The following is a 25,083-nucleotide window of genomic DNA, read 5'->3' as shown; positions in this document are numbered from 1 at the left end:
TTTGAGAGTGAACTCAGCACATCAGAGGACCAAGAATAAGCCAACTGAAATGCTCTTTTGATAATAAGGGTGATGGCAAAGATGCTTCAAAAGATTTTTACAGCAGAGAAAAATCTTTAAAACAAGAGATTTAAGTGTAAAGATCGAGCAAAGCAGGAGATTGTCTCATGTCTTCCATTAGACATTAAGAGACATTAAGGGCACAAGAGCGAACTATCCCATTGCGTAGAGGGAAGTATGGCAAGAGACTATCCTGGCTTAACCAGGAGATCTTCAATGATCTAAAAATCAAAAAAAGAGTCCTACAAAAAGTGGAAACTATGTCACATTACAAAGGATGAATATAAAATAACACAAGTATGTAGGGCCAAAATTAGAAAGGCCAAGGAACAAGATGAGATCAAACTTGCTAGAGAGACAAAGGGTAACAAGAAAACATTCTACAAATACATTAGAAGCAAGAGAAAGACCAAGGACAGGGTAGGCCCATAACTCAATGAGCGGGAGAAAACAGAAAATGTGGAAATGCTGGAAATGCTTAATGACTTCTTTGTTTCAGTTTTCACCAAGAAGGATGGTGGTGATTGGACATCTAACATCGTGAATGCCAGTGAAAATGAGGTAGGATTAGAGGCTAAAATAGGGAAAGAACAAGTTAAAAATTACTTAGACAAGTCAGAGGTCTTCAAGTCACCAGGGCCTGATGAAATATATCCTAGAATACTCAAGGAGCTGATTGAGGAGATATCTGAGCCATTAGTGATTATCTTTGAAAAGTCAGGGAAGATGGGAGAGATTCCAGAAGACTGGAAAAGGGCAAATAGAGTGCCAATCTATAAAAAGGGAAATAAGGACAACCCAGGGAATTACAGACCAGTCAGCTTAACTTCTGTACCCAGAAAGATAATGGAGCAAATAATTAAGCAATCAATTTGCAAACATTTAGAAGGTGATAAGTAACAGTCTGCATGGATTTGTCAAGAACAAATTGTGTCAAACCAACCTGATAGCTTTCTTCAACAAGGTAACAAGCCTTGTGGATGGCCGGGGGCGGGGGGAAGCGGTAGACGTGATATATCTTGACTTTAGTAAAGCTTTTGATACTGTCTCGCATGACCTTCTCATAAACAAACTAGGGAAATGTAACCTAGATGGAGCTACTATAAGGTGGGTACATAACTGGTTGGAAAACCGCTCCCAGAGAGTAGTTATCAGTGGTTCACAGTCATGCTGGAAGGGCATAACGAGTGGGGTCCTGCAAGAATCAGTTCTGGGTCCGGTTCTGGTCAATATCTTCATCAATAATTTAGATAATGGCATAGAGAGTACACTTACAAAGTTTGCGAACGATACCAACCTGGGAGGGGTTGCAAGTGCTTTGGAGGATAGGATTATATTCAAAATGATCTGGACAAACTGGAGAAATGGTCTGAAGTAAATAGCATGAAATTCAATAAGGACAAATACAAAGTATTCCACTTAGGAAGGAACAATCAGTTGCACACATACAAAATGGGAAAAGACTGCCTAGGAAGGAGTACTGCGGAATGGGATCTGGGGGTCATAGTGGACCACGTGCTAAATATGAGTCAACAGTGTAATGCTGTTGCAAAAAAAGCGAACATCATTCTGGAATGTATTAGCAGGAGTGTTGTAAGCAAGACATGAGAAATAATTCTTCCGCTCTACTTCGCACTGATTAGGCCTCAGCTGGAGTATTGTGTCCAGTTCTGGGAACCACATTTCAGGAAAGATGTGGACAAATTGGAGAAAGTCCAGGGAAGAGCAACAAAAGTTATTGAAGGTCTAGAAAACATGGCCTATGAGGGAAGATTGGAAAAAAAAAAATGGGTTTGTTTAGTCTGGAGAAGAGAAGACAGAGGGGACAAGATAACAGTTTTCAAGTACATAAAAAATTGTTACAAGGAGGAGGGAGAAAAATTATTCTTAACCTCTGAGGATGGGACAAGCAGCAATGAGCTTAAATTAGGTTTAGGTTGGACATTAGGAAAAACTTCCTAACTGTTAGGGTGGTTAAGCACTGGAATAAATTGCCTAGGGAGGTTGTGGAATCTCCATCATTGGTGATTTTTAAGAGAAGGTTAGAAAAACACCTGTCAGAGATGGTCTAGTTAATACTTAATCCTGCCATGAGTGCAAGGGACTAGACTAGATGACCTCTCGAGGTCCCTTCCAGTCCTATGATTAAATTTTTTTTGTTTGCACTGTTGTAGCTACATTGACCCAGGATATTAGAGAGAGAAGGTTGGTGAGGTAATATCTTTTATGGGACCAACTTCTGTTGGTGAAAGAGAATCTTTTGATCTACACAGAGCTCTTCCCTGAGTATCCAGAAGAACACTGTGTAACTTAAAAGCTTGTCTCTTTCACCAACAGAAGTTTGTCCAATAAAAGATATTACATTACCCACCCTGTCTCATTAAAATTTTTGGAAGATGAATGAAAATCCTCCAAGCTGCTTTGAAAAATCTCAGCCATAGCTATTTCTCTCACACATTTACCTTTGAAGTTCGTATTACATTACTCTGCAAGACAACCAAGTAAAATAATTTGATATAGCAAGCTTTACCTGTTCATCTCTTTGTCTCCACTCTTGCCAATTTTCTTCCTGAGAGTCTTTCTCCACTGGGCTGTGCAATGTTTGTTCATGTTGAGACAGACAGCCTCCATGAGAGGATTTCTGAGGAATCTTTTTAAAAGCAAGATTTCGGAGCTGCAAAGCAAGAGACAGGAATATAAATCAATGGTGCTGCTATTTACTAGAATATTAGTCATTATACAGAAACAGTATGCCAATTGGGCTATGTCTACACTACCCCTTATAGTCGCCAAAACTTATGTTGCTCACGGGTATGAAAAATCACACCCCGAGCAACATAGTTTCGCCAGCATAAATGGTACTGTGCACAGCACTGTGTTGGTGGGAGAGCTTCTCATAACAACATAGCTACTGCTGCTTTTAGAGGGTGGCTTATGTCGACGAGAGAGCTCTCTCCCTTTGGTATAGGGCAGCTACAAAAGAGACCTTACTGCAGTGCAGCTGCATGGGTACAGCTATGCCGCTGTAAGGTCTCTAGCGTAGACATAGCCTTAGGGGATCTGCCTATAACTTACATTCATTTCACCAATTAAACCAATACAGCCAAAGTAGTTTTAATAGCTGATAATGCTGATATTTACCACAGTTTAATGTTTGCAGTGTCAGACCCAGGATATTACAAAGACAAGGAGGGTAAGGTAATACCTTTTATTGGACCAACTTCTGTTGGTGAAAAAGACAAGCTTTCCAATATACAGCACATGCTTGACTTAAGAGCTAAGTACTACATCAATCTGTGAGCAGTTACTTTTATAATTGTTTTCTGGCATGTGAATACTATAGTGATAGACACCTTAGAAATACCTTAGGACTTGTCTACACTGACAAGTTTTGTCGCCAAAAACTGCCTTTTGGCGACAAAGCAGCAAGAGCATACATACTACAATGAGACTTTTGTAGTGAAAAATGCCCTGTTTTGGTGAAAAAATACTTCCACCCCTACAAGAGACTTTTGTCTTTTCCCCTCCCTTTAATGTCGACAAAGAGACAGTGCAGACACTGCTGATTGTTTTGTCCACAGAACTGGCTTCTGCCAGTATCTCACAATGCCTGCCCTGATTGCTCTGCTGAGTGTTTTGATCTCTGCTGCCCTGCAGGCATGCTCCCCTCCCCTTTCAAAGCTCTGGGAAGTATCTGTGTGCTGCTCTCTTTGGGGAACAAAGAGCAAATCATTGGAATGCTCCTGTTCTGCGCTAAGAACACAGCCATAGCTAAGAACACAGCCATAGCGGGAGGGAGACAGACTGCTGTGCTGCTTTGCCATTCCTCAGCACCTAGAGCTCACAGAGCTACTCATGATGCTGCTCTTGGCAGCTGAGGGGGCTGTGGGAGAACTCAGAGAATCCCAAGATGCGCAGAGATCAGCTCTTCCTTCCCACAACACTGCACAGTGGGATACATACCCAGAGAGCATTGCTCACCCTGTCGATGATGGTGTCCCCAATGTGGACATAATCTGTCCACAGAGGGAGCAAGTGTGAACACCCTTTGGCGATTTTTGTTTTCTCGACTGTTGGGTGTCAACATAAAGTTTTGTCAACAAAACTTGGAAGTGTAGACAAGCCCTTAGATAACTACAAAATAATATGTTGAAAAGTAACATTAAAGACTCCAACTCAAAAGCAAGGAATTTCACGGTTCACATTTAAAGTACATAGCTGACCTCCCAGCCCTAACTTCACTCTAAGTTTTATTAGACTCTCCTGTGTTTATTTTACAGAAAGTGCTCAGACATAGGAAATACCATAACAAAAAGACTACCTGTCCACTCAGTTGTGTATTTTCATGAACAGAAGTCAATTCCAGATGTTTCAAAGACAGACTTAAGACCCTCCACAATGCAACTAATTCTGAAAGACTGTTTCACTGGAAGATGGGGAAATACAATTTTTCTGGACCCCAGATGGCATACATCAAACTCTGAAGCTTACAATTTTATCTTAGGTAGTGTAACATTAGATGTTATTTTCACTCGAATAATTCTTAAATATAAAGATGGTGTTGATAACGTTGGAGCAGCAAGGCTAGGCACTTACAAAAAAAAAAAAAATCAGAAAATGTTCGAATTAAAATTGCATGTGCAACATTGAAAACCACAGTTTAAAAACACATTTGTCCAAAATTGTTTTACCTATTATTGTTACAAATAGGTATTAAGATTAATTCCAAAAGGATTAGTCCAATTTTTTAAAAATAAATATTTCTAAGTTTTTCCTACTTTTTCAATTTGACAATGTGTCAAAGAGGGAACTGTTCTAGACAGGCGACACTAACAAGAAGCCTGAGTAGATGGACCAGACGTGCTGCACCAGAAGGAGCAGTTTGAGGCTGCCAAGCATTGCACTTCTATGCCCGTCCTTGGATCTTTGATTCTGTTTAATCTTGGGCTCAGAGGCCCTCTATACCAGGGATAACAAAGCTTCAGAAAAAAGATTGTGGGTATAACAGACTCGGGGCTTGGATCCAAGGAGACTCCAGGGATATTTCTCTTTGCAAGGCCTGTATAGACAGTACCAGGGAAGCCAGTTTTGAAGACTCCTCAGACACAGCCAATGGTTCTAGCCATCTTACGAATATTCAGAAGGACTTTCAGATCTCCTTGAATCACAGGATGCTATCAGTGTCATGGGACCATCAGAACTCAACTCCTGCACAAAGTACCTGACACTAATGAAAGATTGTTGCTTCCCACTGGATCCCTGAACATCTGTGCTTTTTTCCTGGTAAATGGAGGAGCTGAGAGCTTCAGATCCCTGGAGAACTCTGTTGCTCTACTGGAGGAAATTGTACCCTAATAGCTAGGTCTGAAAAATGTAAAGCTCTTGAATCTGGACAAGCCAGATTCTTCTTTGCCAAGAGGACTTTTTTTGGGAAGAGATAGTGAGTATCATTCCAAGAGCTGAACAACCTGAATCTGCAACACTTCCCACAGGAGAGTCTCTGAAATGCAAAGGTTTCCATAAGGACTACAATTGTTTTCCCTATGTGCTGGTGTGAAGACAAGTAAACAAATAGGACATCCCATCCTCAAATGACCTTCTGGGCATTATAGACACAGGATGCCTTGGTTCATGTCCAACATTACATCAGCACAAGACCATTTCATGAACACTGGCTTCTTTCCCCCCAGATCTGCCATGGCTGGGTGCGGTGACAGTTTCACTATAGGAAGCTTTGTTTACATTTGTAAGATTTTCCAAGTGAATATTTTCAACAACTTAACCATCAAAAAGTTTAACTAAGAAAACTGTCCCAATGCAGAGAAAGGGGATGGGTTCCAAGTTCACTGAAGCTAGAGGAAAGAGAAACTGAGGGATGGTCAGGATATGGGGCTGTTTATTTGATCAACTCTAGGACATAAGATCCAAAGCGTTCTTTTAAAGAGTTCCATTACTCATTTGGTATGCAAGTCCTACAAGTTGAATCTGCAGTTTAGAAACATCTATTCCAGGTCAAAGAAAATCTGCCACATCCCTCATTACTAGCCCCACAACCTATGATTCTACCAACTTGTTCCAAGACCTCTCCATCCCTTTCTGGATATAAAGGAAAAAATCCTATAGGAACTACAAGATACCAGCTCCCACTTCCTAAGATGAATGTTTCCCTGTCTGTCCTATATCTCCAGCTGAATAAGGTCTGCGACCAGGAAAGGGGGATATGTAAGAAACCAAATTATTTTCACTTAAATGTATAAATCTAATTGTTTGATTAGTCAAGAGCCTCCCACATTTAAAGAAGTGTAGTTGTGACTGAACTCTAACAAAGTTTTGAGGAAAAAATTTATTTTTTAAAATAATACCCTTTAATGACTATAAACTGACATTCTTTTGTTTTACAAAGTAACATGTCAAAAGCAACAAAAATAGCCACAATACTCAGCTAACAGATGAACAATTTACCCAAGGCATATGGGTATCTGGCATAATTGCACACCTTGTATGTTACTGAAAATATAACAGCCTCTCTACCTCATTAGCCTCGCTCTGCTGCTGTTCCTTCTTTTTTCTCCTCTTTTCTTTCTTCTTCTCATTTGTAGTTGATTTTCCCCCTGAAGCTTGAGACTTCCCAGCACCTCGACCACTTCTTCCCTTTCCAGTCTCTGAATCAGAACCACTACCACTATCCACTTGTAATAGAGCAAAGCGAGATGCAGTAGTGGGAACTGAACTGATTACAGCTGAGGCCATTGTATGGTTTGAGATTATTTTGAGGATGACTTCTTATTCAAAGAAAATGCTTCCTGGGAATGTAGCAACAAAAGAAAGAATAAAGGAATCACACTATTCTGCTGTACAAAAACTTTTTGCAATAGCACATGCCTTCACATCAACAATTCAGACCTGTCAATTATACAAGCTTTATGTAATTTTGGGGCAAAAGGCTTCAGGATAAAATAGTGGCTCATTTTACTTTTGAATTAACTATTTCGATAGTTTAATAATTATAATGTAATGTTTTAGTATTAATATATGAACAAGAACAACGAAAGTGAAGGTTGCTTACCAGTAACTGGAGTTCTTTGAGATAAGCCTTTACGCACATTTACACTTTTAGAAGATGTAGCAATGATGCAGCAAACAGAATCTTCTAGAAGCAGTGCCCATTGTGGCACCTGCCTGCTTCTCTCACTGGTCTTAATGTTCTGGAAGCCAGAGTATAAAAGTGGTTGAGGCACCCCTACAGCCTCATCTCCTAGGACCTGAACCTAAGAGTTCAGCAAAGAGACATGATTCCAGGGAAGGAAAGTGGGTGGCCAGGTAGTATGAATTTGTAGAGGCAAGCTCATCTCAAAGAGCTCCAGTTATTGGTAAATAACCTCTATTTCTTCTTCAAGGAGCTGCTGTATATTCTCACTTCTTAGAAGTTTAGCAAGCAGTATTCTCCCCCACAAAAAGCTTATCTGAGGAGTTCTAGCTGAACAAAGATTGTAATACTGTTCTCCCAAACTTTGCACCAGATCTTGAGGCTAAATGTAAGGAGTAAAGTTTTGTAAATGTGCATTATGAGCTTTAAGTTGCAGTCGTACAGATTTCTGTTATGTGAATGCATCTAAGGCATACCATCAAAGTCACATTTATCCCAGTGTAGAGGCTCCTTGAAGAAGAAATAGAGGTTATTTACCAATAACTGGAAGGGTGTGGGGGCACAATGAGGTAATCAGGTGGCAGGAGGACCTGGTGAAGGCCCAGGGTCAGGAGGGGGCTCTGTCTGACAAATGAAGCAAATGGGCTCTGTGCAGGTCTCAGTCAGTGAGACCCAGGCTCCCCAACTGCCACAGCTGCAGCAGCCACCAACCAGCAGTTACCCTCCTCTTTTGGGGAGGCCGGTAGGGACTCTGCAACTGGGAAGCAGAAGGCTGCATCCCAGGAGTACTAGCCTCCCTGTTGGAGGGGTCCCAATCTTGCTCCCAGCCCTTAGCACTGTGTGATGCTTCCCAAAGGTACGCAGGATTGTGAGGCCCTTCGCTACCACCTGCCCCTAGCACGAGGGAGTTTTGTCTGTGCCTGCTGTGGATCAACTCCCTGACTCCACCAACCTCTGGCAAACACAAGCACTGCCTTCAACATCTCCGCAGGCCTCACTGTCTCTGTCTAGGTTAGCGATAGGCACACGCCACCCCCAGTCCTCCAAGTGTCCCTCTGGAGCGCTCAGCCCCTGTTCCACCGAACATTGAGATGCCCTGCTCTCAAAGAACCCAGCTTACAAGGAAACTCAGGATCAGCACTCTGCTTAACACATAGCCCTTAGATATATTTGTAGTGAAAACAAGAATAAGTTTATTATCAAAGTAGAGAGATTCAAATGATTGTAAGTAAGATTATTGGAAACAAATGGTTACATATAAAACAGACATAACACACTGTATTTTCCACTGAATGCATCTGATGAAGTGAGCTGTAGCTCACGAAAGCTTATGCTCAAATAAATTTGTTAGTCTCTAAGGTGCCACAAGTACTCCTTTTCTTTTTTACTTTCTAGAGTGTGAATTTAATTCAGAGGACATTCCTGTATCTCCTACAGGATAGTTTACCTCAAGTCTTTTTCCCCAGTGTTTTCAACCAGGATGGCTGAGATCTCTCTTGCACAAGATCAAGCCTGCAGGCAGCTTGTCTTCACAAGTATGCCAGTCTCTCTCTCTGCACCCAGAGATGTACAGCAGACCAGGCCTTTGATCTTCACCTGAAAACAGGATTCTCTCTCCCTCCCGCCCTGCCCCTTTTTACTTCTTCCTGTTAATCTCCCTTCTGAAAAATCTACAAACTCTTCACTTCGTTACCATTTGACTCACTATGCTAATACACCTCTGTTGTAAGACACTCAGTACACAATGGTCCACCAGGGAGACAAGAGTCTCTCACTTCCATCTGGAGAAGGTTGTCTCACAACACAGTACCTTTTAGTACTTTAACTACAAGACCTAGAGAACATAATTTTCATCATGAATACATAACTCCTCATATACAGTACTTCCTGTATATACAGCTCCCAATGATTATGACCACCAGTGTGACACATGCTTTTAGTGAAGACCTGACATGACTCCTTTTTGGTGTACCCCTTTGTACCCCTCTGTGAGCTGGCATCAAAAGGTCCTTGAGACATACACAGGCCCAGGGCACAGAGCTCCCCTCCCCCATGCTGGACACAGCCAGGCTGAAGGCCTGAGGTTAGCAAGAGGCTATATCTAGCAGGGGTGCCAGTCCTCCCAGGGTGCAGCCTTCTTCTCCCCTCTTGACCTTTGCCTCTTCAGCACAGCCCCATTTGCTTTCCCTTTGCAGGAGGGGGATCTGGTGCTGGGTCCCAGCAGTTGAAACCGACTGCTGCAGGGAGCAGGTTTGCTTCCTCAGCTGCTCCATAGGGATTACCTCTCTCCACTCCTGTTGGTCCTGGGCTCCCCTCTCCTCTGCATATCAGTGCTTGAGTTATGGGCGGGGGAGGGGGGAGAGTAAAAGGGCACTTAAGGATGCAGACGGTCCTGAAGGCAGGATGGGGTGAGGTGCCAACATATATCTTGGGTGGCTCGTGTGCCGACATGCTCTGCACTGCCAAGCCAAGCCCAGCTGCAGCAAGACTGTCTTCTCCCTTCCGCCCTGCCTCCTTCTTCCTCACCTGTCAACCTGCACCTTCTGCCCATCTAATCACCTACCTCTAACTCTCCCTGCCTGCCCCCACTGCTTAACCCTCTTCCCCTGCCTCCCCTATCCTTAATTGCCTCTGCTACCCTACCCCTAACTCCATCTCCCATTACCCAACCTTCTCCTCCACTCAGTAAGTCCCCTTCTGCCTGCCACTATCCCTTCCTTACATCCTTAACTGCCTTTTGCTCCATCCCCACCTACTGCCTCTGCCTTTAACCTACCTTTCCCTGATTTCTGCACCCAACCAACATCCCTAGCTCCCCTGCTCCTCTCCACCTACACTAAATTGTGCCATCCCCATCTCTTCCACTGATTCCCCTCCCCAACCCACCTCCCCCAGGACTGGGCTTTTAGCCCCTAATTCCCTTGGTTCCCTTTGGTGACAGCTCCCATTCTCTGACTTCTCTCCCCCTTTTAGGGCCCCCAGACTTTCACTCCACCCCCTGGTCCCCACCTCCCAGCTCACCCAGTCCCAAACCTCCCTCAGCCCCCAGCTCACCAGGTCCTCACTACACAGAGGGCCAGCGCTGGGACCCTTGATCACTCCAGCAGACTCTGCTCTCTCCACAGACCACCCTCAAATGCATTCTAACTCCCCCCGCCAAGGGACGACATGTTTTCCTTGTAGCTCTTGGCCTTGCTGCTGGCAAGCAGGAAGTAGTAAGGAGGCCAAAACATCCCCCACCCCCACATCCATTTGAATAAGTCAGAAGTGGAGTAGCCCCTTAAAGTAGAAAGCAGGCCTGGACTCCCCAAATTTACCCTTAAATTGAGCACTGCCACCTGCTGTGCTTCATTTATTTACTAGTCACAAAAGTGATACCAAAAGAATCTGCCAACTCCTTGAGGAGTGCCTGTTATGTTTTTGATCAACTCTGAATCACCACTTCCAGGTTTTACTGGATTATTTGACCAACGTATCTGACAAGCTCAATGAATTTAACCATTCTTTGCAAGATAAGAACTGTAATGAACATCTGAATTATGCACAAAAAAAGTATATAGCTTTGTCAAAAACTTTTGCTCTTTGGAGTAGCTATGTGCTGCAAGACAATTTAGTTATGTTCCTGACACTGTCTTCTGCCATTATGGACTGTGAAATGCTGGTCCCAGACGTTGAAGATATAATTCTGGAACATTTGTATCAGTTTTTCACACAATTCAGAAATACTTTCCCAAAAGAGAGGCAAATGAATTGCAAGATATCATAGAAACGTAGGGATGGAACGGACCTCAATGGGTCCTCAAGTCCAGCCCCCTGCGCTGAGGCAGGACCAAACCTGCACCATCCCTGACAAGTGTTCATCCAACCTGTTCTTAAAAAACCTTCAGTGATGGGGATTCCATTCCCTTCTTTGGAAGCCTATTCTACTGTTTATCTACCCTTACAGTTAGAAGGGTTTTCCTAATATATAACCAAAATCTTCCTTGCTCCAGATTAAGGCCATTACTTCTTGTTCTACCTATCTTCAGTGGACGTGGAGAACAACTGATCACGGTCCTCTTTATAACCGCCCTTTTATTTTAAGACTTATCAAGTCTTCTTTTCTCAAGACTAAATATGCCCATTTTTTAACCTCTCCTCACGTCAGATTTTCTAACATTTATATAATTTTTATTGCGGTCTTTCTGGACTGTCTCCAATTTGTCCATGTCTTTCTGAAAATGTGGCACCCAGAACTAGACACAGTACTCCAGTTGAGACCTCACATGTGCTGAGTAGAGAAGGACAATTACCTTCCTTGTGTTACATGTGACACCCCTGTTAATATACTCCCAGGATATTAGCCTTTTGCAACTGCATCACATTGTTGACCATGGGTAGTGGGTGAAACTTTCCTTGGGGGGAGGCTAGCTCCTTGTCCTGCCTCTTCCACCCACAGCCTCACCCACACTTCACCCCAGGTCCCACCCCTGTCCTCTGCTAACTTGCGGCTTGCCCCTTCACACACACCCCGCAAAGTCTCCCCCTCCACCCACCTGCTGCTCGCCTCCTCACCCTACCTCACCAAACTCCTCCCAGCCTGCCCTGAGACCACCCCCATCTGCCATGCAGCTGACTCGCCACTCACCTCCCTATCCTGCTGCTACCCCCACCCTCCTTCCTTTTCACCTTAAAGCACTAACAACATTCCCTAAGGGAACTGAATAAGCAACAGCTATAGATCAATTGCCAGATGGATTCTCCTCTGTGTGGCAGGGAGTTCGGTATATACTATACAGCAGGGGTGGCCAACCTGAGCCTGAGAAGGAGCCAGAATTTACCAGTGTACATTGCCAAAGAGCAATAGTAATAAGTCAGCAGTCCCCCATGAGCTCCCCCCTAGCTCCCAGTGCCTCCCACCCACCAGCAGCCCCGCCAATCAGCGCTTCCCGCTCCCTCCCCAGACCTCCCGATCCGCTGTTTCGTGGCATGCAGGAGGTGCGCGGGGGGATAGAGTGGGGAGGGGGGGAATGGGGAGAAGCAAGGGCACTGCAGGCTCAGGGGAGGGGGCAGTAAGGGTTGGAATGTGGGTAGGGCCTGTGGCAGAGCCAGGGGTTGAGTGGTGAGCACCCCCCGGCACACTGGAAAGTTGGCGCCTGTAGCTCCAGCCCCGGAGTTAGTGCCTATACAAGGAGCCGCATATTAACTTCTGAAGAGCCGCATGTGGCTCTGGAGCCAAAGGCTGGCCACCCCTGCTGTATAGGGATGAAAAGCCAGACAACCTGCACCAAACTGAAGCCTAATCTCTCCTTTTAAAAAGTGTTTGTCATTGACAGCCTGCATTAAGGCAATAGTTTAACCCTTCTTACACAGAATTCCCTGCCAGACTCGTTTACTTAAACTGGGTTTGAATAAAACAATCAGATCAAGAAATAAACTCACTGGCTATGCCAGCTCCTCCTTGAAGGAAGTTAGTCAAAAATACTTCTGCTGGATACAGAGAATAAATGACTGGTCATTTGGAAACTGTTTTAAACTCCAATAACACATTTTCCTACAACATAAAAGCCAGCTGAATGTGGCCAAAAGGCTTCCTGGGCATTGGCAACTACCTGTTAAATGACCTCATTACCACTTTAATGGCCCTTTAACAGTTTCAGTGATCTGCTACTAGGGACTTGTCTACATTGGCAATTTACAGCCCTGCAACTGTCTCACTCAAGGGTGGGAAAAAACACCCCTGAGTGCAGCAAGTTTCAGCACTGTAAAGTGCCAGTGTAGACAGTGCACCAGCGCTGGCAGCTACGCCCCTTGTGGAGGTGGTTTTTTTAGAGCGCTGGGAGCAGTAGGGTTTTTTTTAAGAGCGCTGCACCGCGACCACACAAGCCACATTAAAGCACTGCCACAGCAGCGCTTTAGCGTTCCCAGTGGAAACTAGCCTACGTCTCTGGAAGGCTTTTTCACTTGTGTAAAGTTACTCAGGGATCCCCTCCCCTCCTCACTCCCCCACCTGCTGCTAGCTCCTGTGTGCATGCCCCCCCCCCACCTCCCCCCTGTAGCAGGCCATGAGAGCCTCAAGGAGAAAAAGCGGGAGGGGGTTGAAGGGGGGGGGCATGTACCACGGCCTCCCTGTTGGGCAGCTGCGCTAGTGGAGGCTGTCTGACCATGTTGTTAACTCATTCAGTTTGTGATCCACTATAACCCCCTAGATCAGTGGTTCTCAAACTTTTGTACTGGTGACACCTTTCACGTAGCAAGCCTCTGAATTAAACCCCCCTTATAAATTAAAAACACTTTTTTATATATTTAACATCCTTATAAATGCTAGAGGCAAAGCGTGGCTTTGGGTGGAGGCTGACAGCTCGCAACTCCCCATGTAATAACCTCACAACCCCCTGAGGAGTCCCGAGCCCCAGTGTGAGAACCCCTGCCCTAGATTCTTTCCAGCAGTACTACCACCTAACCAGTTATTCCCCATTTTGTAGTTGTGCATTTGATTTTTCCTTCCTAAGTACAGCATTTTGCACTTACCTTTATTTAAATTTATCTTATTGATTTCAGAACAATTATCCAATTAGTCAGGGTCATTTTAAATTCTAATCCTGATTCAAAGCCTGCTTCAAAAGCCATTTTCAGAACACTTAATAGCAAAGGCCAAGATTATCATGACTATAAAGGAGAATTTGACTGACACTGCTGTTAACTCTGTTTTGAGAAATGATTTTGAAGTCATGCCTCTTGATCTGTTCCGGCTCTTAATTCAGAAAATTCCATGAATTGTCCTAAACAGCCATCAAAATACTTGTTCACTTTACATATCTGAGTGAAATGAGTTTTTCTTTCCCTATTTGCATCAAAAAGTAAGTATAAAAGCTGCTTGAACACAGAGACTGATCTGCAGTTGAAACTCTCAGAAATCAGACTGAAACTGCACAAACTGTGCACTAGCAAACAGGCTAATCCTACTCACTGAGACAAAAAGGTGGGTCATCAAATATTCTTTTATGTTCAAGGTTTAGCAGTACAGTAGTCATATTGTGCTCTCTATCTTAAGCAATACGTTATTAGCCAAGATAAAATCCTCCTGCACTATGGAAAAATAGTGTCTCTTAGAAAGGGGGAGCTCCATACTGGACTTGAATCTCTTAATGGGAGGGTTCAGCAAAAAAAGTTTGGGAATCTATCTCCTAATGGAATAGGCCTCAAGTCTTGGTAGCACATTTTTGCTAAATTTTAACACTCCACTCTATCGAGCCTGGTCTGTTTGGACAGGCTTTGGAAAGTGATGGCATTATGGTTCTCTTGCTAAGCAATTAAAAGCCTAGATGTTTTGATATACTACTGATCTATTTTGGCAAACAGGTAATACTCTCATAACATTTAAGATGTATAACTTGACCTCTCTTAATATGGAAGTGAGGTCTTGGAAAGAATAGTAGATTATCTGATTAAGGTAGTCCTCCATCAACATCCTGGGAAAGGATTCAGGGTGAGGACAAAAAGATCACTTTCTTTATGGAAGATTGTAAGGGAAGGATCAGCTACAAGAGCCTGAAGCTCACTGACCCTTCTCCAGAAAATGGAGATACGAAATGTGAACTTCTCAGAGAGATTGGAATGAGTTCTGACTCCCAGAGGGTAAAAAAAAAAAAGGGGGGCTTTATCAGTCCTGGGAGAATTAAATATAGTTTGGAGGAATGTGTATGGTGTTTTACTCAGTGGAAAGATGTTCACATCTTTCATAAAACCTTTTTCTAAAGTAGGACTAACATGTTAATACCATTATAGGAAATCGTAACTAAGTGCTTTTTCACTGAAGACACTGGAACTGTGGTTGGAGAGGGTGGGGTTTTTTGTTTGTTTTTTGTGCACAACAAAAATACCTTCACTACTATATGTACGAGAGAAGCACAGGGGATTTCTTAAGGCTACGTCTACACTAGAAACTTCAAAGCGCTCCCGTTGAGTGTGTCATGTGCAAGCACTGGAAGAGAGCTCCCAGCTCTCAGAGCCTGTCCACACTCGCACTTTAAAAGCGCTCAAACTTGCTGTGCTCAGGGGGGTGATTTTTCACACTCTTGAGCCAGCAAGTTAGAGCGCTATAAAATGTAAAAAAGTGTAGACAAGCCCCTAGATTGTCACAGCTCGTGACAGAATTCTAGAAACATGGGGAAGGATGCTTGCTATTAGAGGGAACTGGGGAAAATGCATAGAAAACATTGGTTCTTCACTCCAGAAGAACATCTGCTGTTCACTATCTATTCCTGCTCTGAAGAACTTTTTGCATCTGGCAGAAAAGAAATCTCTCTCTGAATGCCCTGATTTTTGAAAAAAATCCAGCCTGCCACTGTTTTAGAGATCACTTGTCTTGATCCTGGAGGACTGGACTGATCTGATCAGCTAAAACAGTGGTCCCCAATTTTTTTTCCTCACACCGCCTCCTTACCCCTGTCTGCGCTCCACCATGGAGCCAGGCCGAGCAGGGCTGCAGCTCTGGGAGGCGGGGATGCACATGGTGTAAGGGGGCGAAGGCTGGGGCCACAGCTGGGGGCAGGAGTGGAGGCCTACAGCCATGTGCGAAGCCCTGGGCGCAGAGCCGGCAGCTGGGTGGCGCTCCCTCCCTGCCCCCTGTGGGGGCTGGTCCAGGCCCCCAAACGTGCCTTCCCGAACATTACTCCATGCACTCTCCCCCCGGGACTGCGCCCTACAGATCAAACACCTCTGTGCTCAAATATTGGAGATGTCTGAGATGATCACTGAAAGAGGCTGGAATATTCTCATCTGAATAATGTTCCTATGATTCCATCACTTGAGGCAAGTGAGCACCTTTTTAGGTATTGTTAACAAGAATAATTTCTTCCATATTTAGACCATAATGATGAGCTACCCAGTGTCCCAGAGGTTTCATCCTCAATCAAGCATAAGGAGTACCATAAATGGCTGAAGTCTCAAGGCCCAACGGACCAAGATAAGAGATCATTTGCTGATCAGAGTTCTCAGACAGAATGTACATGGTTCTGTATATATTTAGGTACCTATGTTCTGTTAGGAATACTTTCCCTTGTGCCAAATCCAACATAGATACGCAATCCTTTTCCATACTAGGCTGCCTCCCAACCCCTCTTCAGGGATCCTTCTCATGAGACTATATGAAGGGCATAAATGCATTCTCTTCTGGGGCTGGGAACAACAGAAGAATAATATGAGGAGGAAAGGGTTTCTATTAGAAATGCTTTTTGATTCCTCAAGAGAGTCAGAGGTTATTCTGACTCTCAAATTTAAATTCCTTAATCAGAGAGCTCAAGTTTCAGATTGTTGCCCTGGACTTGAGTGTTCTCAAAATGTCAGACATTGGTATGGCAGCCGACTTAAGATGGCAGAACATACATGTCTACCTATACTTGGATGACTTGTTACTTTAGGTCTCATCTTAACAACCTCTAACAGAGTCCACACAGAGGATCTGCCATCTGTTTCACCCTGCCGTCTGCATTACCCTGACTCAGACTGCCTTTCCACAAAGTTCAAAACTATTCAGTATCTGAGTGAAGTGCTTATTTACATCAAAAGTAAGTACAGAAGCCGCTGTCTATTTTGGGATAAAAAAAATATTTCTCATAGAAGCCTTTTCCTCCCTCATATTCTTCTTCTATTGTTCCTAGCTCCAGAAGAGAATGCATTTATGCCCTTTACACTGTCGCATTAGAAGGGTCCCTGAATAGAGATTAGGAGGCAGCATAGTGTGGAAAAGGGCTGCCTATATATGTTGGCTACTTCAAATTGCCATGGATATGATCTAGTGTTAGTAGAATACTTTTACATTTCTAAAGGTCAGCACAGTAGCCAATAGGAAAGCACCACATTTACAATCTGTTTCAAGGAGACAATATTAGCAGATCCAAAATATAGCTCATTTCCCTTCTTATTCATTTGCAAAGTCAGTAAATTTCATTATGTATGAACACACTTTCCATTAAAAGTAGCAGCATCTGAAAACTCCTGAACAACAGTACTGTAACAATCCATCTTGTGACAAAAACGTTATGGCAACAGATTTAAATGTCAAACATCCAAGGAGCTATGAGCAGAAAGCATTTAAAACTTTATGAAAAATATCAAGGCAGTCTCCTTTTAGATTGTTGTATAATGTATATCCAGTAGGCTGACAGTAAGTTTGTAACCATCATCATTAGAATTGTTTTATTTACTAAAAGTATATTATAAATGTAAGGCACTTGATCCTGGTGATCAGTCTTATTTATTCCTTCCTAAAATATTTTTAAGTTTTATTTTCTTTTTATAGCAAACAACAATGTATCAATGCAAGAACAGAAACTGCCATTTAAAAACTGCTTATTTTTGATCCAACCAAACTGAATCTACCCATTTTGGTCAAGATTTTCTAAAAAGTAACAAGTGATTTTGGATGCTCTACCTGAAATACCTTAAATGGGCCTAACTTTAATATAGTGCACAGCAGCTTCTTAACGTCAAGTTCCATTAAGGTGTCATATCTGGGCAGCAAAAAAAAAAAAAAAAAATTAAGACACTCAAAAATACTATTACTTTTGAAAAGTAGGTTTGTTTATTTTAAAGGTTGCAGGGTTAAATAATGCAAACTCACATTTCCAAGCTCTCAAAATATTTTTTAGCATCATGACATACTATTTCTGCCATACAGCGTAGCAGTTTTTACAACTGGAAATACACATGAGCAGCTATGATCATGTGTGATAAGCTCAAATGCATACGTGCAAAAGGGCGGTTACAACCTTAACTTTCACATTTCCTGTCTTAGGTACTTTGTGCAACTGTAACAGTCCATTAACTTAGTTTTTTTACATTTAGTTTCCAGTGTGTGTATATGTAGGGCATTTTTGTTTTGTTTCAAAAGGAAAGTCCCCAATTCTCTAACACATACCAGTCAAAGATTAACAGGCATTGATCATCATCATTAGTAAACTCTGCACTAAGAAGCACCAAACAGCCAAAGTTCAATGTGTCTTATTACTGGAGACCTTATGCATATTCCCTTTTCTCTGCATTCATATAACTATGAGTGCAATCAAGAAAAACACCTCCTGCCACTTGACCAGTGCTCTTCTCCCTGTAAATCCTCCCTTTTCTGTAGTTTTAACATAGGCCTTAAATCTGCATTAAGTAGCTTAAACCACTCTAAATCTTTAGAGCGGCTGAAACAGATTAACCTATAAGGTCTTAGACCCCAATTCTGCGATGAGCTCCATGCAAGTGGACCCATACACCCACACACAGCTGTGCCGAAGCCAAAGGAGTCTGGCTCAAAGATCCACCTATGCAGAGCTTGTTGCAGGACTGGAGCCTCAGTCTTAAAAAGTTTAAACTCATCTAAGGTTTTAGGTTTAAACCGGAAAAAAGTGCCAGGAGATACCATGTAAGTGGTCAAAAAGGTCGTAGGAGAACCAAGTGATGTAGCTGGGCAAGGGATGATATAATACAAGTAGGATTTGGTTAAGCTTTTCTTAGTTCAGGATTCTGATCACTAAGTAGTCATATATATCCTAAATAATCATAACTTTACAACCACCAGACAAGTATTCCCTAACCCAGGATTTGTTTTGGGATACGTCACTGAGACTTAAACTCAACCCAAGATTAAGAAAATCAATTTGCTAAATTTTAAAGTTACAGATGTTTAGGTAAACAAATTTTTAAAGGTCACACTCAACATACCATGCATCCATGCACCACTCCTTTACCAAAAACATACTCATACATATAAACATTTAAGAGTTCTAGCTCTTGTAAATCCAAGTCTGACTCCACACCTAGAGCGCTCCCGGTACTGCCTAGTGCACATTTTTGCCAGCCAAGCAGAGGTATTAGTGCTCATTGTCTGCTATGACCAAGCAAAATCTCAAGCTTCAAACGTTAGCGGTTTTTCTTGTATTCTTCTCTATAAAAGGTTAGATTTGTTTCAAGAAAAAAGTCAGAAGTATTTTTCTGTAGTGACCCAGTCCCAGAGCACATCTAAAGGGATTTGGCTCAAGCTTTGGGAAAGGTCCTCAAACAGGAGAAGTTTCTATTACACAGAAAAAGAAAAGGAGTACTTGTGGCACCTTAGCGACTCATGAAAACTTATGCTCTAATACATTTGTTAGTCTCTAAGGTGTCACAAGTCCTTTTCTTTTTGCGGATACAGACTAACACGGCTGCTACTCTGAAACCTATTACACACCATGAACGTTCCAAACCCGTGAACACCTGGGGCTTATTTTACATATACTAGGGCCCAGCGGTAACAGGCAGAGCTTGGCCAAGCAGTGATCAGGCAGCGGAGAACGAGCTGCTGTGTGTATCAAAAAGGCCAAATGCTGGACAAAGTCACTCTTTCCAAGAGAAGGGAACTAGAGGCAGCACGAGGGCCAGCGGCAGCCGAACCCCAGGGCGCGGGCCGACGGGATCCCCACGCGGATGCGGGATGGTTAGTTACCAAGACACCCGCTCTAGCGCCGGCAGGATTTAGCTGCGGAGCGAACAAAGCCCTGCACGTCTCAAGCAAGGGCGGGCGGGCTGGCCCCGGAGGGGAACAGGCTCGACGTGACCCAGCAGGGCTCTCCCGGCTGCAGCGGCCCTCAGCGCTTGGAGCAGCTGGAGACCGCAGCCCCCACCCGAGAGGCAGCAGCAGAGCGGCGCAAGAGGGCGCGCGGCGGGGCTCGTGCCACTCCCTCGGGCCTGGCGAGAGAGCAGCGGCGAGTGCCGCGGACGCAAACGGCTTCTTCGCCAGTAACACCTCCGCCCCTAACAGGCCCCACTCCGGCAGGGGCAGCGTCCCGCCGAGCCCGTCCCTCCTCCTCCTCGGGGGAGGCCGCGGCTTGCGAGGCAACGGCAGGATACTCATCTTCTGCGCGGAATAATCGGAGCCAGGGGGCGGGGCGGGGACGCGATGGGGCAGCTTGAGGAGCCCCGGGGCCCGCGGAGGCAGGCGGAGAGACATACTGTGTGGCCGCCGCACTCACTCCTTCTCCGGGGCGGGGAGGCTCCGACTCTGTCCCCAGCAGCGGAGGGGCTGTCAGCGTCACTACTGTCTGCTAACAGGCGGTTACAACGGGTCTCGAGGGACCGGGCCGGGCAGTTGCGGAGAAGCTCGCGCCGCGGTGGCGAAGGGAGGGGGTGCCTTGTTCGCTCGCGGGTTTGTTTATTTACCTCGTTCGCTGGTTGGCTAGAGTGGCGGTACCAGCGCGTGCGCAATAAAAAGGACGTGTGACGCACAGTTGCGAGCGGAAGGCAACCATCCAGGGCTGGTACGGATACTAGGCTGGCTCAAAATGCCTAATGAGCCGGCCGCGGGGCAGAGGCGGCTTGGAGAACACGTCGTAGCGAGGGAAGAAAGCTAGGGGCGCGCGCAGCCCGTCTCTGATGAAGCACCACTTCCCTTCGTGTACGGGGGTAGCCACCTGCTGAGGCACGTGCCACTTCCCCCCTCCCCTCCCCTCCCATCCATGATAAAGGACGATGGCGGCAGGGGGCTGGGTGGGAAAGGGAAGCCAGGCCGCGCCATGGGCCTCGACCTCTCCCCGCTTCCCACCCAGCTCTGCTGCCAGGGAGGGAGCTGGTACTGGGCCGCAGCAGCCAGGCTTGGTGGCGAGGGCCGGCTCTGCAGTGTCTGTCAGCGCCCTGCGCAGCAGCGCCGTCAGCAGGACGGGGGCGCAGTTTGCCTTCACGTCAGGCCTGCTCTTGCAGAATCCTGCATCGCTAGGCACAGCCTTGCTGTGAAACCAGGGATGGTTTCCCAGCTCGGCCTCTGCTGGGGCGGGGGAAGAGAGTCGCCCCAGTTGCGGCTTAAACTAATACATTGTTCAAGTTTCAGTGAGGTTGATCTATAAGCGAGTCTTATCCCCGACTGAAAGCACAGACGCTATAGTTGAGCTGGGTCCTGTTAGGTTTTTTTGCCCTGGTTTCCCGTTTTAATTTTTGTTTACTCAGTTTATAGCTGTTACCTTCAGATCATTGTGTTGTCTTATTGTTATGACATTAGTGGCCCTATTGTACTAGGTGTAGCACCACTACAAAGTAAGGACAATCCCTATCCCAAAAAGTTTAAATTCAGAAGAGACAAGTTAGACAAGGGGTAAGTAAGAGAGCATATTATTTTACAGATGAGGAACCAGTGCACACAGAGAGTGTAATCTGCCTAAGGTCACGCACAAATTTCTGACAAAGCTACGAACTGATCTGCTACCCAACCCACTGAAGTGCTTTGACCACAAAAATCATTCTTCCTTGGAAAAGCCCCACCCTACGTTCCTTAGCGCATTAAAGGAGCCCTGGGCGCCCTAGCTCACTAACCGTCCACACTGGCGCTCTGACTCCATGGCTAGAGCACTCCTGGTACTCCACCTCAGCGAGAAGATTAACACTTGCTGCATCTTGGCTGAAATGCCTGGGCATCAGTGTGAACGAGGTGTTGCATTACTGCACTCTGATCAGCCTCCGGAAACGTCCCATCATCCCCTTAAGTCAAGTGGCCACTCTTGTCATTGTTTTTGGATCGCTGCAGGAATGCAGATATGCCCTTTGAAAGCTCCGTTTCTGACAGCCAGCTGCTTATCAGCTCCGAGACAGCATTCCACAGTAATGGTTGCTTTGTGTGTGAGAGAGGGAGGTGGGTGGGGGGGAGGAGGGTCTGCTACTGTCTGAACTTACAAGACAGCATGCTGACATGCTCTCAGTCCCCCAAAAACCAACTCTCTCTCCTCGCATATACACACAACATACTCCCTGTCACACTCCACCCACCCCCCCATTTGAAAAGCACGTTGTAGTCACTTGCATGCTGGGATAGTTGTCCATAATGCACCTCTCCCAATGCCGCTGCAAGTGCCTCAAATGTGGCCACACCAGTGCGCTTGAAGCTGTAGGTGTGGACAACCTGCAGTGCTTTCCCTACTGCGCTCTCCGAAGGCTGGGTTTAACTCAAAGCACTCTACATCTGCAAGTGTAGCCATGTCCTTAACCACGATTCAGGATGTTACTTTAGGTTTTACATTACATAATGTATCTCAACTAGAGTTATGTTAACTGGAAAATGGAGAGACAATAAAAGCAAATAAAATTTACTCAGCTATGATTTCATACTGCTAAACAACCTAGCCCTACTGTAAAAATCTTGTAGGTCTAGTGATTTAAGCCAAGGAATGTTTACATCTTAAGCATTTTGTCAAGCGGTTCCCTCTGAACATCTCTGACATCAAGACTATTTCCCTAGGGCACATCTCTCCCTCTGATATGGGGCAAGTATCTTGCCTGGATTGCACTACATCATCTTTTGGGAATGATGCATTGTCAAGTTTAGCACTTACAAATTTACCACGATCCCATCTCTAGTAAAATTCTTTTCATCCAATATTTACTGAAACTTCAATTTTCTGGCTTTTACCAGTCTCCATACTTATGTGACCTAAAGCATTTCAAAAGGAGTTGCATGTTGCTTGGTTAAAATGCCATTTATTTATACAGCTCTCGCTCTAGATAAAAGTTTTTGTATTGCCTCTTACCCCAAAAGTGAAATAATCTCTGAACTCAAAACTTATTTACATTTTCAATAAGGTGGTTTTTATACCACATTTCACATTTTTTAGATTATATTTTAATAACATTTTAGTATGGTTTTGGACTAACTTTTTCTTGAATAATATTGGTTTTGTAGCCACATTTCCTTCTGATCATGGGCACCACTAGAGAGGCCTATGCCTTCCATAATATTTTCCTATATAATTGAAAATGTAAAGATTTGTTTACCCTACAGTTTACCCTACTTTTACAGTTTTCAAACAGTTAAGTGAACTGTTGGATCTTGTAATTATGAAATGCATCCAACATGGCTAGCAAACTCACATCATTTCCTTTAATCATTGCAATTTCTGTGCATGAGAGGTACCTGTCCCATAGATCCTAGCACAGTTCCCCAAACCTAAAGGTTTGTGTTAACAATTCACTTGGATAGGTGTGGTACTTCTATTTTTTTTTAAATGCAAACCAGCTATTACCATTTTTTGTTGTATTTAGAAAAGTTAAATGGCATTGGTATTGCATCAAAATATGTTCTGAAACAAAAAATACCTTGCATGCATCAATTTCATATAAACCTTATAAAACAGAAAACTCACAAGCATAAGATTACAGAAGCGTCGCCAGCTCAAAACAAAGGAGTACAGGAAACTGCACGTTGCATAGAGTAGGAACTAAGGTAGTATAAAAGCACTATGGGACTTTGCAGAGAGGACTAATTGTAACATTATAGATGCAGAACTAGTATTTTCAGTCTGTATTAGGCCTGGATTAGTACAGGGTGACCCAATGCAGTGGTGAGCCTTGCTAGGAGTAAGTGCAGTTGTAATGGTTTGGCAACAATTGGGCTTTGTTGCAAGTACTTGTTTGTAGTCTAGAGGTGTGCTACACGTGCCAGCAATCCTGAGTTTTTATAATATAGACAAAGGTTAATATTATTCATGTAGAGCTAGCTGTGTTCCTTAGCTGTTCTCAGTGGGAGATTTTCTTTAGGGTTCCATCCTGAATTAGAGATCCTATGCTAATCTTTAACATGGCAATGAAGGAATTATAAATCTTGAAAGGTCTGGAAAGCCTGAATGGTATTCACATTTCTAGATTTAATAACTTGTCTTTTAAGTTAAAACGAGGAAAAAAGGCACCACAAAGAAGTGCCTAACCATTTATTTATTAAATTCAGAAGTTTAGTGCTGAGAGTCTGAAAATAACAATATCAAACTTACTCTGAAACCAGTACAGAATAATCCTCATCAAATAAGAACCGATTTAAGCCATTTTCCACTTAATAAAATTGCCTTTGTGCAGAATTTGTATACCAAATGTCATCCCAATATGACTAAAAATGATTCGTGCAGGGTGAAATTCATTGTAATGCAGAGATGTATATGACGTCTTATGTGCCTCTTAAATCTCACCTTAAAGTTCCTAAAACCAAATCCTTGTCCTATTATAGACAGCAGCAAAACTCCCACTGGTTTATGGGACTGGGCTTTAACCCTTAATATATTGTTTAAGTGGGTGCACAGAGCCTGGTGCAGAACATATGCATGAGATGAATTTCACTATGGTCTATACCAGGAGTGGGCAAACTACAGCCTGTGGGCCAGATGCGGCCCGTGAGCCACACCACCCGGCTTGGCCCCGCTCCGGCCGTGGCACTGGCTCAGGGGCCACACCACGTGGCTTGCCCTGCTCCAGTGCTCTGGCCAGGGCGCTGGGTCAGGGCCACACCATGCGGCTCGGCCCCGCTCCGTCTGGGGCACTGGGTCGGGGGCCGCACCACGTGGCTCCCAGAAGCCGCAGCCTGGCCCCGCTCTGGCTCCTATGCACTCCAATGGCTCTCTCCAGTGCACCAATGGGAGCTGCAGGGGCGGTGCCTGGGGATGGGGCAGCGTGCAGAGCCGCCTGGCTGTGCCTCTGCATAGGAGCCACAGAAGGGACATGCCACTGCTTCCAGGAGCCACTTGAGGTAAGCACTGCTTGGAACCTGCACCCCTGAGCCTCTCCCCATGCCGCAATCCCCTTCCCCAGCCCTGGTTGTCCTCCCTCTCTCCAAACCCGTTGATCCCAGCCCGGAGCACCTTCCTGCACCCCAAAGATCTCATCTCCAGCCCCACTCCAGAGCCTGCACCCCCAGCTGGAACCTGCACCCCTTCCTCAGCCCTGATCCCCCTCCCACCCTCCAAACCCCTCAGTCCCAGCCCAGAGCACCCTCCTACACTCTCAACTCCTCATCCCAAGCCCCACCCCAGAGCTGCACCCCCTCCCGCACCCCAACCCCAATTTTGTGGGCACTCATGACCCACCATACAATTTCTATTCCTCAATGTGGCCCTTGGGCCAAAAAG

The 25,083-nt window shown here is 44.7% G+C and overlaps 1 protein-coding gene across 11 annotated transcripts in view; it reads right to left on the bottom strand.

The window, feature by feature from the left end:
• The window catches only part of GKAP1 (G kinase anchoring protein 1), a 42,466-nt gene extending 22,018 nt beyond the window's left edge, over positions 1–20,448 (bottom strand). For 2 of the 11 annotated variants that reach the window (XM_037901790.2, XM_043546484.1), the window contains exons 1-3: positions 20,185–20,386; positions 6,592–6,863; positions 2,591–2,734 (exon numbers count right to left, since the gene is read on the bottom strand). In XM_037901790.2, the coding sequence (XP_037757718.1) occupies positions 2,591–2,734; positions 6,592–6,810 (363 nt within the window). In that variant the 5' untranslated portion in view covers positions 6,811–6,863; positions 20,185–20,386. Of the gene's footprint in view, positions 1–2,590; positions 2,735–6,591; positions 6,864–7,126; positions 7,329–17,621; positions 17,701–19,658; positions 20,100–20,164 lie in introns of those variants that run through there. The other 9 variants (XM_043546478.1, XM_043546482.1, XM_037901788.2 and 6 more) reach the window with 9 other exon arrangements.
• Positions 20,449–25,083: the final 4,635 nt, after the last annotated feature.

This window comes from Chelonia mydas, chromosome 5 (assembly GCF_015237465.2).
Source record: "Chelonia mydas isolate rCheMyd1 chromosome 5, rCheMyd1.pri.v2, whole genome shotgun sequence".
NCBI lineage: Eukaryota > Metazoa > Chordata > Testudines > Cheloniidae > Chelonia > Chelonia mydas.
This window is presented reverse-complemented; position numbering and strand designations above follow the sequence as displayed.